The following is a 20,530-nucleotide window of genomic DNA, read 5'->3' on the forward strand; positions in this document are numbered from 1 at the left end:
TTATTAATATCCACCAGCATTATCATCTTTCATCAGATCTGTAGGCAAACTCCAATCATCAAGCCTTCAAATATTGACAAATATTTAAATTTGTAATGAAGGAAACACAAATGGAACGGTAAGTGTGAGGATCAGGACAGTTATGGATTCAGCCAATTAGATAACCACTTTCTAATATGGATAGTGCTATTTTTTTCAACTTCAAACAATACAAGAAAATCATATTCCTTGAAACCTTTACGTTTAACAAAGTTTATTGACCAGAATTCTAGGGTTAAATAATTATGTAATGCAGTCTCCATTACATAATTAACTGCGGTATACATTTCTGAAGCTATGGAAGTTTAGAAAGCTAACAAATAAGACAGGCAAGGAGATGGGAATCCAGCTTGGTTAGCCATCACCTTCTAAGCAAGACCAAAAAAACCTTTACCTTATCACAGCTTAGTTGCTTTCTGCAGCCATCTTCTTTGTACCATTTTAGTTGTGTACTAATATTTTTTTGGTCACAACTTCTATGCAAGAGCATTCTTCCTGAAACACCCCCTCCTAGACCACTGACATGGTAAGAGATTCCTTAGGTGCATAAGTTGGGTGCCAGGCACTCAACCATAAATGGACCATTTCAATTGATTACGCCGATCAGTCACCTTCAGACTTGGGACATAAATTGTTCCAAAACCTCACCTAATTCTCACTTCTCTCTTAATTGCTCGTTTGTTCTCTTACCAAAGTGTTTCTTGACCAATACAACACGATCATTTCATTAAGCAATGAATACAACACTTGAACCTCTTTTAAACACAAATGGCTCCCTACACTATGCACAAGCCACAAAACGAGACCAATACATTGTATCAAATCTTACAAAGTAGTCATCAACGTGCAGCTCAACTGGTCAGCAGAAGTATTTTGATAGCTTTTGTTAAACCGCGGGCTATGATCGTGAATTATGTGTTTCTCTTTTAGTTCTGCTTTCCTAGTTGTACTACGAGTTTGATTTTAGTTATTAGTTTAGTTTTCTTTTCTTTTGCTCTTTCCTAGTCTGAATAGGAAAGCTGCCTTGGATGATGAACGAGATCATCAGCTTAGTTCATTTTCAGAAACAATAAAACATAAAGAAGAAGACTTTCCCTCCTCATCGAAAATCGAACTTTTCACCCAGTCGGAGACTTTTCAGCATGAGACTTTTCTCCGGCAACCTGTCTCCTCCGGTAACTTGACTTTCTCACCCCTGTCGGAAGCATGCCTTCCCCTTCCCCCCCTCCAATCCCTGACCCTCCTCCACAAATCCCTGACCCCTCCTCTGATTCAGACATTCCTCCCTCTGTCCCTGCTCCAAGTTGGACTTCTCTCTTCTCTTCGCCTCTCGCCTCCTCCCCTGCGAATGAAGGTCTTTCCCTTCATTTCGTTGATCCCTTAGTGGTTGGTTCTTCTAAAATTGCTTGCTGCTCCACTGGTGCTCTGGACAACGAAGTAAGATCTGGGAATCATGTTTAGTGGGTCACTTCCTCAACTCCAGACCTGCTTTCCACATTGTCAAATCTTCTCTTACTCGGCAATGGAAAGCTCTCAGCAACCTCGACATCTACCTCCTGGACAATGGATTTTTCATTTTCAAATTCTCTGACGACTCTGATAAGATCTGTGTGCTTGAAGGTGGTCCTTGGCATGTCGGCAAGAAGCCTATCTTCTTTCGACAGTGGCATCGACACTTGCAGCTCCGCCGCGTCGACCTCTCCTCCATCCCTCTCTGGGTTTCGCTTCCAGGCCTTCCCCTTCACTTCTGGTGTACGGATGGTCTTAGTGCAGTGGGCTTAGTCCTAGGAAAACCGATGTTCTCTGACATGCGCACCATGAGAAAATTGCGCCTCGCGTATGCTCGAATCTGCGTTGAAGTACTAGTAGATGAACCCCTTCCTTCCTTCATCACCGTGAATGATGGTGATGACCATTCTTTTGAACAAGAAGTCCATTACGAGTGGAAGCCTCCCCACTGCTTGTTCTGCAAGAAGTTTGGACACGATTCAGCTTTTTGTGCTCCTCCTGAAGCCTCTCGTCCACCTGAGGTCCATGTGCAAAGATCTGAACCCATCCTCCCCTCGGATTTCCGCCATTCCAGAGGGCGCACTAGTTCGAGAGCTCGCCGTCGGCACTGGAATGCCCCTGCAGCCAGACAAGACAGCATTCTTGGCTCCCACCCTTTATCCATTGGGCAAAACCAATTTGCTGCCTTAACTGACGACTCCCCTACGGAACCTGTCACTTGCTCAGAGCAGATCATCGACTCTGCTGCCCATCGAAGCCGCTCTCGTATGTCTGAGGTTGACACCCAGCCGTCGACTGCCGAAGTTGCTTGCCTTGTCATCTCTGAAGTCGACCCCTTAGTGGCTGTGGAAGAACCTTTGCCGGTTCTGCAGTATGAAGCCTTTCCATCTGCGAGAGACCTCGCGTCTCCTTTTTGTCCCCCTGCTCCTCTACTTTACTCTCCTCCCCCCGATACTTCCCCTTTTATTAATAACGCAGCTTCTTCCGTTGTGGGCCACCCCCCCTTTTGACTATTCCACCCTCCCCATCTCTTATTAGTCAAATCCCCCTTTTACCCTCACCTAAGACTGGTAAATCCAAAAAGAAAGACAAGAGCCAGAAGGAAAAAAAGAAAAAAAAAAAAATTGAAGAAAGCCTCGTCAGATTCCTCTGGGCCCCACCCCACTTTGTCGCCCAACAAGTCTCTTAACCCAACCGGGTCGGGTCCTCGCCTCTCTGATCCGGTCTCTCTTTGCCCAGTTTCTCCTTCGTCCTTACCCGGTTCTCCTCCTCTCAATACCCCTTCAGCTTCTATAGCCCCTCCAACCTCTGCTGCTCCTCCCACTGCCACCTCATATCACCGGCCACACCGCAGCCCATTTGCTTCTCGCAGTGCCAGCATTATGTCCCGTCTACTAGGGACTGAGTTGCAATCCTCTAAGCTCTCCCAATGAATCTTGGCATCGTGTGGAATACTCGGGGTCTTAATTCCCCTTGTAAACATGTTGCTGTTCGTTCTCTTCTTCGGCATCATCAAGCCACTTTCTGCTGCTTGCTTGAAACTCATGTCAAAGAACCAAACTCCTCGAGGATCTGCTCCTCCATTGCTCCTGGTTGGTCCTTCTTATCGAATTTTGCCCATCACCCTGATGGTCGTATATGGGTTTTATGGGACCCCTCAAAAATCAAAATTTCAATGCTCTCCTCCTCAGATCAATTTATCCACTTAAACTTCTCAGACTGCCTTAACCAATTTTCCTACTTTTTCACTGTCACGTATGCTTTCAATTGTCCCATTCTGAGGCAAGCTCTTTGGTCTGATCTCCGCAACCTTGCTGGTCCCATTGGCTCTTTACCTTGGGGTATTGGTGGTGATTTTAATGTCATCAGATATGGGTTTGAAAAACAGGGAGGGCACCATTTGGACCCTCAACCTATTTCTGATTTCAATGATTGCATTGAGGATTTGGGCCTTGATGATCTCAGGTGGACAGGTCTCCCCTTTACCTGGAGCAACAAAAGGAAGTACTTCGAATTGATGTAACTGGATCGGATCTTGGTGAATGAAACTTGGCTGTCCTCCTTCCCTTCTTCCTTTGCCAATTTTGACACTCCAGGGTTATCGATCACGACCCCATCCTCTTGTCCATTCAACCTTATAACTCCTTTGGTCCAAAGCCCTTTAAATATTTTGACATGTGGTCCTCTCACCCCACCTTCCTGACCACTGTGAAGGATGCGTGGGATGTGCCTGTCCAAGCTTTCTCCTCCCCTCTTCTAGCTTTGGCAAGGAAGCTTAGGAATGTGAAATCTGCCCTCAAAATTTGGAATACCAGTATCTTCGGAAATGTCTCTCAAAACGTGCAGGAATGTAAAGACAAGCTTGCTAACATCCAGCTTCAAATACAAAGGGACAACCTCAATAGCCAATTAGCTGCTGATGAAAAAACTGCTGGTCTTGAACTAGCCATGCTCCTCAATCAAGAAGAAAATTTCCTGAAACAAAAGTCCAGGATCAAGTGGCTGGATTTAGGGGATTCTAACTCAGCCTACTTTCATCGCTCCTTGAAGTCCAGAATCAACTACAACTCCATTCTTCAGTTGGATGCTCCGGATGGTTCTCCAATAACAAATGTGAAAGACATCAAAGACATGGCAGTGAATTACTTCATGAATCTCTTCTCGAATCATTCAGATGCGGCTGATCTATTCCCTGACAATGTGATCAACAAGTTCATTCCGGATGAGCTCATTCAGTCTTTCAATGCGATTCCCAATGAAGATGAAATTATTGCCGCTGTCCATTCCACTAAGCTGAATCGGGCTCCTGGACCTGATGGTTTTAGCATGGGCTTCTTTTTAGCAACTTGGGACATCATAAAGGAGGATCTCATCAAAGCCATTAGAAGCTTCTTTTTCAACCCCAACCAGATCTCTGAGGTGAATCATACTTTTCTGTGCCTCATTCCTAAGAAGGAGGGTGCTTCGTGATGACAGACTTGAGACCCATCTCCCTTTGCAATCTCATCTACAAGTTCATAGCTAAAATCCTTGCTTTGAGGCTCAAGAAGGTGGTAGATCTGCTTGTCGTCAGAATCGCTGCCTTCATTCTGGTAGAAGCATCTCGGATAATATCCTCCTTTGCAATGAGATTGTCCGAGGGTTTGAAAGAAAAAATCATTCTCCTGCTGCTCTTATGAAGATCGATATCCATAAAGCTTTTGACTCTCTGAGATGGGATTTTATTGCAAATGTCTTGATCAAGATGAGGTTCCCTATGGTTTTCATCCATTGGATTCACTGCTGCATTTCCACCCCCAGGTTCTCTGTGCTTGTTAATGGCAGCCCAGCTGGCTACTTTGCCTCTACTGTTGGTGTGCGCCAAGGATGCCCCTTATCCCCATACCTCTTCACCTTAGCTTTAGAATTTCTATCCAGGGAAATCCAATTATGCACGGACCAGCATCTCAGCTCCACTATACCCAAATGCAAAGCCCTCAAGCTCTCTCACCTGGCTTTCGCTGATGATCTCATGATCTTCTCCAAGGCCTCCATAGCCTCCTTTGAGTCCATCATGAACTGTTTGCAGCACTTTCAAGATTTTTCTGGGCTTCATATCAACCCCACCAAGTCTCTTCTCTTCCTTGCTGGAGTTCGTGATGAGGTAAAAGAAGGTCTGAAGAATATTTGTGGTTTCAGTATTGGTCGGCTTCCTGTGAAATATCTGGGCATGCCTTTGATCCCGACAAGACTTTCGGCGCATCACTGCACTCCTATGCTGGATCTTATAAGGAAACGGCTTCAAATATGGAAGGGCAAACTTCTTTCTTATGCGGGTCGTCTGGTGCTTGTCAAGTCTGTCCTCCAAGCCTCCTACATTTATTGGTCAGGTATCTATGGGCTGCCTCATTCCATCATCAAGTCTCTGGAATCACTCATGTCTTCTTTTCTTTGGAAAGGCTCTGATGTTACCAGATTCCTTCGGCCTATCAGTTGGGACTCTGTGTGTCATCCTTTCGTGGAAGGAGGGTTAGGTATCAGAAGGATAAAGGATGTGAACAAAGCCGGCATTATCAAATTGTTGTGGAAGATTGTGTCCAAGGCAAAAAGTATTTGTGTAGAGTGGATATATTCAGGCCTTCTTCGTTCTGACTCTATCTGGACTGTCCATTTATCTTCTGATGCTTCTTGGACTTGGCGCAAAATTATGGATGTCCGACCCTTGGTTCTTGGCTCTATCCAAACTCACATTAGTAATGGGAACCCCACTCAGCTTTGGTTAGATCACTGGCATCCTTTGGGAATCCTGATACATCATGTCAGCCCTAGATTGATCTATGGTTCTGGGCTGCCTAGAAATGCCTTGGTGGCTGATATTCTTAATGCCGACGGATGGGACCTCCCTGATTCATCTACTCCAGCTCTAACCCCAATCTGGAACTTATTACCCTCTATTTCCCGAAGACCCTTCATAAGGGATGACTGTGTTTCTTGGCTGCCTAGTTCCATGGGTAAGTTCAGCTCCAAATCTGGTTGGGATCTTGTTAGAACTCGGCTCCCGCTCGTTACTTGGAGGAAGCTCGTCTGGTTCAAGCACCACATTCCTAGGCACAGCTTCACGACTTGGAGAGTCTTCTCCAACTGCCTCCCAACGCAAGCTTTCCTCAGACATCGCCACATTATGGTTTCTCCCAATTGTGACCTTTGTTGGAATGCGATTGAAGATTCAAACCATCTCTTCTTTGAGTGCCCCTTCTCCCGCTCTATCTGGAAAGGGATCCTCTCCAAATGCTGGCCAAGAAATAGGAGGATTCTACCTTTTGACCGTGAATGGATCTGGGTTGACATAACCTTTGGTGGTTCTACTCTTTGTGACGTGATTGGGAAGATGGCTTTCGCAGCCTCCATCAACCACATTTGGATGGAACGCAATCTTCGGAAATGGACCTCCAAATCCAGATCTGCTTATCAGATTTGGGAGTCCATCTCTTTTGAAATCAAATCTAAGCTTAGTTTGGTTGCTCCTACTTCTTGTATTGATACCCCAAGGAACAGACTAATTGTTGTTTCCTAGGGTCTTTCTTCTCTCTCCCTTATCCCAGCTGGCTCCCCTGTTTGAGCTTCTGCTGCTGGTTCTTATCTTCCTCCCTCCTTTTTGAGGGTTGCTTCTCTTTAGTAATGAAATTTTATTCACCCAAAAAAAAAAAGGAAAGCTGCCTTTGGTGTGGCCTAGGAGGCTATCACACCAGGACCAATTCTGGTAAAGAATAGTATCTGGATCTAAAATAAAATACCTGTGATGGTGACGATGATAGTTGGATAGGAGCAGCCCAGAGTCCCATTGGTTGCCAACTATCGGAGTCCCAACAAAGGTCACGATTGAAGAAGTCCCACCTTGATCCCGCAAGAGTCTCACAAACCTTTTTGCATAGTTATCAAGGCGACGCCTAGGCGTCCAGGCTCCTTGGTTGCCTTGGGAGCCTAGGTGGGTGCCTTGGTCTGCCTTGTTGGTGTCACCTTGGTTTTGGACCCTCTCCACCGCCTTGGTCGCCTTGCCACCTTGATAGCTATGCCTTCTTGCATCTCACAAAAGGAGTAGTCATATTTCAGATTTTTTCTTGGATGATTGAGAGCTCACCCATGATTTCAATTTATAGATGAAGGAGGTTGAACCTCAATTGATTACAACCTAATCAGCATTTGCAATTCCCAAACAAAGGGGAAAATTCCAAAAGCTTGGATGCATGAACAACTAAAACATTAAATGGTCTTTTGGAATTCCCAAAACATGGGGAGGGGGGGAGGGGAGGCTTTCAAAGACAATAACTACAACAACAACAACTCAGCCTTATCCCAACTTAATGGGGTCGGCTACATGGATCCAGAAGAGACAAACTATTAAAAATATAGAAGTAAAGTGAAGTGGCAATCAACATCGACACAAACTCTAGGGTATCGGCCCTTATTCGCTATGTACCGCATCTTAACTGCCCAACATTCAGCTCTAGGCCTCGAAAAAGGAGTGTAAAACAACAACAGCATCACAACTAAATGGGGTTGACCGCATGGATCTTTGCTCTCCAATCAGCTCTATTTTAAGCCATACCATGGCAAGGCCTAAGCTAAGCATGTCTTTCATCACCACTTCTCTTATGGTTATCTTAGGTTTGCCCCTTGCCCTTTTGGTTCTGTTAACGGATGACCCAGTGACCCAGACCCAGATAAATTAGAGTGTCTAGGTTCATTATGCAAATGTTGCACATGTTGATTATGTTAGGATTTATTTCTAGATTTGTAATGATCTATGATTATAAAGTGGAGGCCTTTGTCTATTCGAGAAGCCAGAATCATACTTTTCTCTCATCTTTCTCAACTTGGTATCAAAGCTCAATCGCCTGAGGGATTTTTTAGAATCCACCGCCACCACCACTACCACCGCTGAGGCTTCGGCCTCTTGGTTCAGCATGGTTGGCTGGACATGTGCTAATGCATGTCGTACCATGCTAACCATTGCTGACCACTAACCACCACCATGCTACCTACCGTTGGCGCCATTACCGCCGTGATGTAGATCACAAGCCCATATGTATCCGCAGGAACAAGCCCCAAAACCAGCCCTGCAAGGTTGTGGGATTCGACTGCTATGAGAGGCAACCTGGTCTGACGATGTGACGAGTTTTTGTTGGTTCGATGGAGCATCACCTAAGGCAGCCTCAGCCCAGAGTGAAGCATTAAGAAGTTAAAAGACCAAAACACTGTTCACAGTATTGTTCACGTGAACAGTGTCACAGCCCATATTTGCCTTGTGTGGGGATGTTTTTTCAGAAGATCTTGTGGGATCATCATGTGGAGAAAGATTCTCTCCTAATGCTGCCATAGTTTAGTTTCTATTTTCAGTTTTAGACAGTATATTAGGTAGCTTCTAATTTCAGTTTGTTTCTATTTTTGTGTCCTTGCTTTTTAGAAGGCTGGATCTATAAAGCCTTACTAGTTTCTATTTTTCATTACTTGCTATTTTCCTACCTTCTATTTTGGTTTTAGGAAGTTTCTATTTTCTACCTTCTATTTTGTAAGCTTGCCTAAGCTATTAATAGGCCCCCTATTGTAAGGAAGGATCAGGTTTGGAGAATAAAATTTGTGGCCAAGCTTGCCATTGGTTTTGGGAGAAATTCCATGTTTCAACAAATGGGATAGCTGTGGGTGAGAGACCCAGGCTGAGATAGCCATTCCCCTACCCCCTTTCTTCTCTTCTATCTTCTCTTCTTTATCTTCTCCTTTCTTCTTATCTTTTATGTTCTCCATTCATATGTAATTGAAAAAGCAGCAATAAAACAAAGAGTTTTAGTTATTTAATTTGTTCTTTATCGTGTTGATCCTGGCTGCAATCGATCTCCCGCTGGTTTTCCCTGGTTCGAGGTTGACTTTTGCATTACACCGCCGTCACCGCCACCCCCGTGGCCCTTTTTGACCTCCTTTAGGGCTTCTTGTTACGCTGATCACGTTGGCCTCCCACTGCCGCTGCCTGCCGGCTCTGCCTGCTTGTGCGTGGCCTTCTCCCAATGTTATTCTTACCACTTTGTCTTTGTGCGTCGGAAGGATTCCATGGTTGTGGTGTTGGTTGTTTATATGGATGACATAATTATCTCTGGAAATGATGTATCGGGAATTGCAGCAGTAAAGTCATATCTACATCAGCATTTTCAGAAGGACTTAGGTCCTCTCAGGTTTCCTTGGAATCCTTACCAAAAAAAGGTACTTCCTTGGAATTATGGTCCAACGAAGTAAGAAAAGGATCAGTCGGTTACAGAGGAAGTATGTATTAGATCTTTTATCTGAAACAGCAATGCTTGCTTCCAAGCCTGTTGAAACTCCTATGGAACCTCACCAAAAGCTTGGTACTGATGATGGGGAAGATCTTGAGGATAAGCATCAATACAGGAGAATGGTGGGTAAGTTTATTTATTTGACTGTTACTAGATTAGACATATCCTTTGACGTTGGTGTCATCAGCCAGTTTATGCAATCACCCAAGAAAACTCATTGGGAGGCCACTTGTCGAATCCTAAGACATCTGGAAGGAGCTCCAGGAAAGGGACTTATTTATAAATCTCATCAGAGAGTTGATTTGGTAGGATTCTCTGATGTTGACTGTTGATTCTGCCAGTGACAGAAGATATACTACTGGATATTGTACTTTTGTTGGGGGTAACCTAGTCACTGGACGGAGCAAGAAGCAAACAACTGTGGCTAAGTCCACTGCCGAAGCTTAGTATAGAGTTATGGCTAATACTGCTGCTAAACTTATGTGGTTTATCATTACTCCAAGAGTTGGGATTTCTAGTTACCTCTCCTATGAAGATGTTCTGTGATAATCAAGTTGTTATCTATATTGCTAGCAATCCAGTGTTCCACGAACGAACCAAGCACATTGAAGTTGATATTTAATTTGTGTGGGATGCAGTCATGAAGAAACTACTAGTTACTCCATTCAACTCCTCTGCTGATCAGCTTGGCAACTTGTCCACTAAGTCTTTGTTCGGTCCAGCATTCCAAAAGGGTTGTTCCAATCTGGGCATGGGTAATTTGTATGCTCCAGCTTGAGGGGGAGTGTTAAACTGTGGGCTATGATCATGTAACTAAAATAAAGGGAGTCTCTCTATTGTGACTTGTGTTTCTCTTTTAGTTCTGCTTTCCTAGCTGTACTAGGAGTTTGATTTTAGTTATTAGTATAAGTTTTCCTTTTCTTTTGCTCTTTCCTAGTCTGAATAGGAAAGCTACCTTTGTACTCTGTTTCTCTATAAATACGATTGGAAAGGGCAGCTATCGGTTGTTAGCCTTTCTCGCAGCCTCCCATTCTCTCTCTCAATCTCTTTCTCTCCTTCTCCCTGGTTGCTGGTTCCATATTCTGATTTCGTCACAGCTTTTTCGATAGGGAAACCTAGGGAAGTTGCTTGCCAAGTGCTGACGAAAACAACCAAGATTTCTCAAATGAAATCAAGAGCCTAATTGCAAATTCCATTAAGATTTTCATTCCACTTGCTCCCCAAAAAGACCTTAAACACAATAACACATCCCTAATAGTTATGAATGAGTTATAGACCTGGCCAATTCTAGACACCTAAAGACAAATATAAAGACCAACATTAATTCTTCAATTCCTAAGCCTGAATCCTTCCTCACATTCTAGATGGCAATCTTCCTAAAGATTGATCAATCCATACATGCATTTCAGATGAGTTAGCACAATTAATTATTTAAAATACATATGCTAATATAACGAGTGATTATTAAATTACAAAATTGACAGTAAAATCATAAACCACCTAGAAATAAGAGTTTCAGAGTTTGCAAATCCTACAAGACTTTCACGATACTCTAACATGCATGACAGATTTTATGATAACTTCTACATTCTAATTCTGGTTTTTCCAGAAATAAAAAATTTAATAATGAATTTTTTAACTAAACCCATTTCACAGCCATTTTATCATTACCAAAATTTAGGTACATACAAATCTATTGAATTATTTCACAACTTAACATTGCACAGCCGGAAATGAAAATACAGTTAAACTCCTTTTAATGGATCCCTCAATCACAATTCTTGCCATACTTGCTAGTATGGACTTGTTATTATTCTTCTGTTCTTCTTGATTGTGTTTTTGTTTATTTAAATTGATCTTTCATTTGCATCAACTTCCAAGTATCATTGCATGTACCAAAATAAAAACTGATCTAAACACAGAAATAGTCTAACCAAGTCTCTAAATGACAAAAATATTCTGTATAAGATCTTGAAGCTCCAATGTAAGACTTCGATTTATTCACTAAAAGAAAAGTATGTAATTCAAAAAGTATATTGCACACCATTAGAGCTTCAGAAAGCCCTTCACCAATTGCTGCATCAGAGAAACCGCCACCAGTAAATGGTATAGCTGAGAGCCACTGTAAGAAAACATCCATGCTTTTTGTCCAGCCACTCCGTCGTACCAAACAATCTGCATGAAGAACAAGAATGAGATTAAAGGGGGGACAAAAACTTGGATTTTTGGCGGTAGGTGAAATTTTTAGTGGTCTAATGCTGAAGTTTTTCTCAAATCTAAAAATTCCATAAATCTTAATATGGTAAAACATTGATAAAAACCAAAAGAGTAGTAAAACATTCATTTGTAAATTTGATATCTAAAAAATATTTTCATTCAGAGCCATTTTGACAGCATTCGCGCACACCAAATAAGGTTTGACCAGAACATAACTCCTTCACTATAAATCAGATTTAAGCAATCTTGGATTTGTTAACGCTGGTTTTGTGCTCTACCTAATACAAAAAGTCTCATGTAAAAACCATGACAATGACCAATTCCAAGAACAGTATAAACCAACTATGAGACTAGGTATTATACCATGACAATGACCAATTGTTAGAAGTATATGTTAAGGGTAAAATGGAAAAGATCCCTCTCGGGATTAACGTCAGACAATCTGGCGCTAATACCGAGAGGGCTTTCCCTCCTCTTTTTTTGGTTCCATTTTTGCCCCTGTAAAGTGCTCTCTGTATAAATAGATTTCTGGTCTCTCTCAAAGCTAAGAGAGTCTAGCCCTTCTCTCACTCTTTTCTCCTCTCCTCTCCCTCTTCTTTCCCTCCTATTTTTTTCTATTTACATGGTATCATAGCCTATCTGATCCATTAGGGCAAGCTTCCACTTTCTTGTTCAGTCCCTTTTCTTATTTTTATAACTCAAAGAAGACATCGGGATCGACTCCATCAGATTTTAAAGACCTTCTAGAGATCTATTCTTCTGTAGGGGGTATTTAACCCCACCTTTGATGCATTGAAGGTGTTTGAAGGATTGCTGCAATGGTCTAGAGACATCAGTTCCTACTCTAATCAGGTTCGATGCTCTTTGCGATGGTTTAAGGGTGTTTGGGATCCATTTGTGATCTGTTTTTGGTCCTTTTTCATTGGTGTGATCCTCCTTTTGTGGGATAGTATGCTGCTGGATTACTTCTAGTATGGATTTTGGTGTTTGAATCGATTTGATGGGTTGTAGTTTGGTTGTTTACTTCTGTTCAGCTATTGGTATGTTATCCGAATGTTTTTCTTAAACTGTTTTGATGATTGAGGGATTTTGGTGATTACTCTTTGAGAGTGTCCATTTGAATGGTTCTTATGGGGCTGATTAATGATTGAGTTGCTGTTGGATAAGCTACTGTTTGATGATTGTGTAGTTGTTTGAGTTACTGTTTGTGAAGGTCGCGGACTGTTTTGTGCTGCCACTGTTGCTTGGATTGTGTTGTCTTAAGAGCCATTATTGTTAGTTGGTAATTATGGGAGAGATTGTGACATCAAAGGACATAGGCTGTGCCCGAGGTTGTATCCTCATCCCCAAATTTTCTGAACTCTAAGAGGCTTGAAGGGAGTCGGAATTTTCAGCAATGGCACAAGATTGTGTCCTTGGTTCTCACAGGAAGGCGAGAAACATCACTTGACTGGAAAGAAACCTGCTACCATGGGTAATGATGCTTGGGAGATTGCGGATGCTCGTATCTTGGGTCAGATGTTAAATTCCATGGATAGTAATATTGTAGACCTTGTGACCCATATTGACACTGTCAAAGATCTATGGGATTATCTGGCTGTTTTATACTCTGGACACAACAACCTCTCCAGGATTTATGAACTCTCCCAAGAGTTTTATCGAGTTGATAGGAAGGGTCGACCCATGACCCAACACTTTGCTGATTTCAAAAGGATGTATGAGGAGTTGAATGCTTTGCTGCCCATTACTTCTGACGTTACCCAGATGCAACAACAGCGTGAGCAACTCGCAGTTATGAGCTTCTTGGGCAGTTTGGGCCCTGATTTTGACTCAGTATGGTCTCAAATTCTTGGAGGTGTTATAGTTCCATCTCTTGCAGATACTTTTTCTCGAGTTCTTTGTGTGTCTCCTGACACTACTCGAGTTTCTTCTGGTGATAGTTCTGCTCTTGTGAGTAGTGGCCACAGTGGGGGTCGTTAGCTTGCCAAGTTCCCCCCAACTGCACCTTCTGCTAGTACCCATGACTTATCTGAGAAGTCTGAGAAATCTGGTCCTCTAAGGACTTGCCATCATTGTGGCAAATCTGGTCACATTTAGTGCTATTGTTGGAAGCTACATGGTAAACCTCCACAGTCCAAGATAGCTAACACTGCCAGTGTTGACCCTCCAGCCCCCCTTGTACCTGTTGAGGAACGCCGTGTAACTTTGACTATGACAGAGGAGGAATATGCTCGCTATAGCCAGGGCAAGGCTGCTCAAGACATTTCTTCCACTGCTACTTTTGTCCAGAAAGGTAATGCCACTGCATGTCTCTCCACTTCTAGGCCCTGGATTATTGATTCAGGGGCCTTAGACCATATGTTTGGCATCTTAGGTATCTTTTCCTCATTACAACCTTCTCATTCGAGTGTCACTTTAGCTGATGGTTCCTGTGCTACAGTCAGAGGCACTGGTACTGTTCAGCCCACTTCTTCCTTGTCTCTTTCTTCTGTCTTGTATTTACATAAATTTCCTTTTAATCTCTTGTCTGTTAGCCAACTTACCAATGCCTACAACTGTTCCATAACATTTTTTCCTGATTCTTGTCTTTCAGGATTTGCGGACGAAGAGGACGATTGGTAAAGGCAAAGTCTCAGGGGGGGGCTCTATCTTCTTGAGGACACATCTTCAGTTGCTTGTTCGGGCACCACTACCCCTCATCAGCTTCATTGTCACCTTGGTCATCCGTCTTTACAGAGTTTGCAAAAAATGTTTCCTAGTTTGCGTTCTCTTTCAGTTTTAGATTGTGAGTCGTGTCAGTTTAGGTAACTCCAACGTGTGAGTTATCCCCCTCGTGTCAACAAACAGGCCTTACATCCCTTCTCTTTGGTTCACTCAGATGTATGGGGTACTTGTCGTGTGTCTTCCAAGTTGAGTTTTACATATTTTGTTGCCTTTGTTGATGACTACTCTTGTGTGACTTGGTTGTACTTAATGAAGAGTCGTTCTGAATTATTCTCTATTTTTTCTTCATCTATTGCTGAAATTAAGAATCAATTTGGCACTTATATTAAGGTGTTGCATAGTGATAATGCACGGGAGTATTTTTCTGCCCCTTTTTCTGATTTTATGACCACTTGTGGGATCATTCATCAGTCTTCCTGTTCTGACACACCCCAACAACATGGTGTGGCTGAATGGAAGAACCGTCACTTGAAGGAAGTGACTTGGTCCCTTCTCTTTGAAATGAAAGTGGACAAGTCTTTCAGGGCTGATACTGTATTAACTGCTTGTTATCTTATCAATCGAATGCCCTCTTCTATCCTAGGTGGGGGCATTCCTCCTGCTTTGCTCTTTCCTTCTAACTCTTTGTTCCCCTTGCCCTCACGGGTCTTTGGGCGTGTTTGCTTTATTCGGGACCATACTCCTGGTTTGTCGAATTAGATCCCAAGGCTATTAAATGCATTTTTGTGGGATATTCTCGTGTTCAGAAGGGGTATCGTTGTTATTCTCCTGTTCTTCGCCAGTATTTTATTACTGCTGATGTTTCTTTCTTTGAGCCTCAAACTTATGTGCATGAGCCTGTTGAGGATCCTTCCTTGGATGAAGATCTTCCTCTTTGTGTTATTCAGCCTCCTGTGCAGCCTCTTGTGCAACCTCGTATTCGGCCTCCAATCATTCATGTTTATCATCATGAACCTCGTCCAAGGGAAGAAGTTGTTGCCCCTATTGATGCTCCGCCTGCTGCCACGTCTTTGCCGTCTGTGGATCCTACCCCTGATTCTATCTTTTTTTATTTGGATCAACCCATTGCACATCGGAAAGGTACCCGTCAGTGTGTTAAACACCCAATTTCTTTTCATGTTTCTTATTCTGGTTTATCTCCTACCTTTCAAACCTGTCTTTTCACTATTGCTTCTCATCCTATTCCTAAGGGTATTGCAGAGGCATTATCTATTTCTAGCTGGAGAACAGCTATAGAAGAAGAATTACAAGCTTTGGACCACAACCACACTTGGGACCTTGTTCCACTGCCCCCTGGGAAGTCTGCCATTGGTTGTCGTTGGGTCTATGTGGTCAAAGTTAATGCTGATGGTTCTCTTACTCGTTTGGTGGCTAAAGGCTATGCACAAGTGTATGGTGTCGATTACTTGGATACCTTTTCTCCGGTTGCCAAGCTCACCTCTGTTCGGGTCTTGATCTCTCTTGCCGCCTCTCATCGGTGGCCTTTGCATCAGCTGGATGTTAAGAATGCCTTCCTCCATGGTGATCTCCAGGAGGTGTATATGGAGCAACCCCCAGGGTTTGTTGCTCAGGGGGAGTCTGGGTTAGTTTGCAAATTGAAGAAATCATTGTATGGATTGAAACAGTCTCCAAGGGCCGGGTTTGGCCGGTTTACAGAAGTGGTTCTTGAGTTTGGCTTGTCACGCTGCAATAGTGACTACTCTCTCTCTACCAACAGACAAGTGCTGGAAGAATTTTTCTGATTGTTTATGTTGATGACATTGTGATTACTGGTGATGACTCTACAGGAATTGATAGTTTGAAAACTCATCTACAACAAAGATTTCAAACTAAAGATTTGGGAAAGTTGAATTATTTCCTAGGAGTTGAAGTGGCTCAATCCAAGAAGGGGATATCTCTCTCACAGCGGAAGCATACTCTTGACTTGCTTACGGAGACTGGGATGCTAGGGTGTAAACCTCTTGATAACCCAATGGATCCCAATATCAAGCTTGTTGCAGATGAGGGAGATCCCCTTGATGATCCAGAAAGGTATAGAAGGTTGGTTGGAAAGCTGAATTACTTGACATTCACTCGACTTGATATTTCATTTCCGGTGAGTGTTGTAAGTCAATTCATGTCATCTCCTAGGACACCTCATTGGGATGCTATCATTCGGATTTTAAGGTATCTCAAGAAGTCTCCTGGATGAGGATTAGTGTACACTGATCATGGTCATACTCGAGTTGAGGGATTTTCTGATGCAGATTGGGCTGGATCTCCAATTGATCGAAGGTCAACTATGCTACTGTGTATTTGTTGGAGGGAACCTTGTCTCATGGAAGAGTAAGAAACAGAGTGTAGTGGCTAGATCAAGTGCAGAATCAAAGTATCGGACTATGGCCCATGCCACCTGTGAGCTGGTTTGGTTGAAAATGTTGTTGATTGAGCTAGGGTTTGAGAGCTCCACACCAATGCAATTGTGGTGTGACAACTAGGCAGCGATACACATTGCCTCAAACCTCGTATTCCATGAGAGAACTAAACATATTGAGGTGGATTGTCACTTTGTAAGAGAAAAACTCCAACAAGGCGTAATCTCTACAAAGTATGTCAAGACTGGAGAACAACTTGCTGATATCTTTACTAAGTCTCTAGTTAGTGGGACGGGTGACTATATTTGTAACAAGCTGGGCATGACTGGCATATATGCTCCAGCTTGAGGGGGAGTGTTAGAAGTATATGTTAAGGGTAAAATGGGAAAGATCCCTCTTAGGATTAGCATCAGACAATCTAGCGCTAATACCGAGAGGGCTTCCCCTCCTCTCTTTTTGGTTCCATTTTTGCCCCTGTAAAGTGCTCTCTATATAAATAGATTTCTGGTCTCTCTCAAAGCTAAGAGAGTCTAGCCCTTCTCTCACTCTTTTCTCCTCTCCTCTCCCTCTTCTTTCTCTCATATTTCTTTTCTATTTACAAGATTGTTTCAAACTTCCAATAGCATACTTCTTCAATTCTGCTGTGTTCTAGTTCTATGTTAATTTTTGATAACTTTATGTGGCTTACTATTGATTTTTTATGACTTGATGACATAATGTTGATTTTTAATGACTTGATGTGGCTTAATGTTGATTTTGATGACTTGATGTGGCTTAATGTTAATTTTTTATGATTTAAGGTACATATTGTAACATACTAAATAATGTTAGAAAAAAGGGGAAATAAAAAGTAACAGTTAGGCGCCTTGGTAACCTAGGCAACGCCTAGGTGGGAGCCTTGTCGCCTAATCACGTAGGTACCCCTCCACCGCCTTGACAGCTATGACTGTTATGTCTTTCTTATAAGTGTAAAGTCACTTATATCCAGTCTTTAACAGTGTTCGAAGTCTCGCAAGATCTCAGCAATTTTCTCGGATTCGACTGGGGTCGAGTTGAGATAGGGTGCGAAATAAGAAGAATACATTTTCTTGGCCGAAATTTCGGTATCTCGCCAAAATGTCACAAAGTCAGTTATATAAATACCATGTTTTGATTTTCCTCGGTTGGAATTTCGACCTATTCTCGGTAAACTCGACTGGTTTCGCCAGTTTGTGAAGGAAACAGTTCCAAATCAGTTATTTGCTCCAAATGTTACCAAAAACAGCTTGGAACACTTGGATTTGATGATCAAGAACAACATTTGGAGGAGATTTGCTGCCCAACAACCTTCTTTGGAGGAGATTTAAAATTGAAGGCTCGGCATTCGTTGAATATTAGGATGAGCATATAGGGATAGGGGTGACTTGGTACTAGGTAGTTGTTGGCTTGTATTGTTAAATGTTGACTCAAAATATATTTGACTCTATATAACATATAATGTTAGAGTTGGAATCTAGAGGTTGCAACGGAACAAGAGGAAAAGAGAGGAGAAGAGAGTAGGGGATTGAAGGAGGAGGCAGAGAAAGAGAGAAGTGGTGATAGAATTTGTGTAAGAGTATTGCACTACTCTTCCCCTAAATTGATTCGCTTAGCCAGTAATAAAAAGCAATACCTAAACCTCAAGCTAATGTAAGGTAGCTAAGAGAGGTAGAAAGGCAAAAAAGGCAAAAGAACAATACAACATAGTATATCCCAGTACCTAAAGTACCCTTATTACATGAACTCTAACACTCCCCCTCAAGCTGGAGAATAAATGCCGTACATTCCCAACTTGCACAGAAGGGTACTAAACTGATGATGGACAAGCTCTTTGGTGAAAATATCTGGCAACTGATCACCTATCCTCGCAAAAGGAGTGCATACATTGCCAAAGTCAATCTTCTCTTTGATGAAATGTCAGTCCACCTCAATATGCTTTGTCCTGTCATGTTGCACAAGGTTGTGGGCTCTACTTATAGCAGCCTTGTTATCACAATAAAGTCTCATAGGAGCCTTAGTATCAAACCCCAACTCTTGGACCAGCCTTCTCAACCATAGGACTTCACATGAGCTATAGCCTTGAACTCTGCCTCAACACTAGATCGGGCCACCACAGTCTATTTCTTGCTCCCCATGTAACCAGGTTACCACTCACAAATGTACAATAGCCTGATGTAGACCGTCTACAAAAAACTGAACCAGCCCAATCGGCATCAGTGTAGCCCTCTATCTTCAAATGGTTGTGCCTGGGATATAATAGTCCTTTCCCTAGAGAGGACTTTAAGCACTTGAGGATGCAATATACAGCATCCAAGTGTTCAATCTTGGGGGCATGCATAAACTGGCTCACCACCCCAACTACATAGGTGATGTCTGGACGAGCCAAGAAGAGGTAGATCAGCTTTCCCATTAGTCTCTGGCATTTCCCTGTATCAATAAGGGATGAGCCACAATCATAGTTCGAGAACTCGCAAGATCTTGCCGAGATCTCGACGAGTTTCTCGGTTTTTTGAGAAACCGAGACGAGTTGGCATACGAGTTGCAAAAGTGCAACAACTCGACCGAGATCTCGAGATCTCGACCCAAACTCCTTTATATGAGGGCCAGATCTCAAGATCTTGGTGGAAAATCTTGGTATATAGACACCTATCTATGCAAACCTTGGTATACAGACACTAATTTAGGCCAGGAACTAAGACAGACACTTATTTATGCCTTAAGATATTATTCATAAATAAGCAAATACCCCCCTATTTGAATCCAATAAAAATAGTTAAAAAATCAAATTCCAAAAGGAAAAAAAGTCAACCCCTCAGTTCAAGAACAAAAACTAGATTTTCGGCGGTAGGTGCAATTTTCAACTTTCTAATGCTGGGGTTTTTCTCAAATCTAAAAATTCCATAAATCTTAATATGGTAAAACATTGCTAAAAACCAAAAGTGCGGTAAAATATTCATTTGTTTTGATGTCCAAGAAAATATTTTCATTCAGAGCGATTTTGACAGCATTCGTGCACACCAACTTAAGTTTGACCGGTACATAATTCCTATTTGGACTTTGTTTTTGTAAAATCTGATAGTGTCATTGTGTTTAAATGGCCTAAAATAGGCCGAAGACCAAGTTTCAGACCCAAACTACGTCTAAAACCCATCGAGTTGAGGCTTCGAGTGGGAAAAAAAAAATTTGCACCAACTCGGCGAGATCTCGACTCAACTCGGTTTTTCAAGGGACCGAGTTGGTACCGAGTTCCGACTTTTAACCTTGGCCACAATCTTCTCCAAGCTTGTGATCCTGTTCAATAAGAGAGTATGCTGGCTTGCAACCCAACATCCCTATTTCTTTCAACAAGTCTAGCACAAACTTCCTTTGGCAGATATTTATTCCCTTCTTAGATCTTGGTACTTCAATCCCCAGGAAGTACTTCAAGGGTCCAATATCTTTAACCTCAACCTGTTGGGCCAAGTAGGACTTCAATCTACTTAACTCTGACATTTCCAATCACAACAATGTCATCCACATAAACAATGAGGGTTGTGATAATACCATTGCCTCGTTTGGTAAATAAAGTGTGGTCAGCTTGACTGTGCAAATACCCATTCTTTAAAATGGCTTGTCTAAATCTCTCAAACCAAGCCTTTAGGGACTGTTTGACACCATATAGTGTCTTTTTTAGGAGACATACTTCCCCTTCAACTGAAGAAAACTTGAAGCCGGGGGGAGGTTGCATGTACACTTCCTCTTCTAGGTCACCATGGAGAAAAGCATTCTTCATATCCAGCTAATACAATGGCAAGTCTCTATTGGCTGCCAATGACAAGAGAACTCTTATCGAGTTGTGTTTGGCCACAAGAGCAAATGTCTCTTAAT

General features: G+C 42.5%; 1 protein-coding gene across 2 annotated transcripts in view; it reads right to left on the reverse strand.

Moving 5' to 3' along the window:
- LOC122643944 (mediator of RNA polymerase II transcription subunit 25) overlaps positions 1-20,530 on the reverse strand; it is a 93,842-nt gene that overhangs the window by 44,965 nt on the left and 28,347 nt on the right. For both annotated transcript variants that reach the window (XM_043837531.1, XM_043837523.1), the window contains exon 4: positions 11,395-11,525. In XM_043837531.1, the coding sequence (XP_043693466.1) occupies positions 11,395-11,525 (131 nt within the window). The remainder of the gene's footprint in view (positions 1-11,394; positions 11,526-20,530) is intronic.

The sequence above is a fragment of the Telopea speciosissima genome, chromosome 1 (assembly GCF_018873765.1).
Source record: "Telopea speciosissima isolate NSW1024214 ecotype Mountain lineage chromosome 1, Tspe_v1, whole genome shotgun sequence".
NCBI classification, from domain to species: domain Eukaryota; kingdom Viridiplantae; phylum Streptophyta; class Magnoliopsida; order Proteales; family Proteaceae; genus Telopea; species Telopea speciosissima.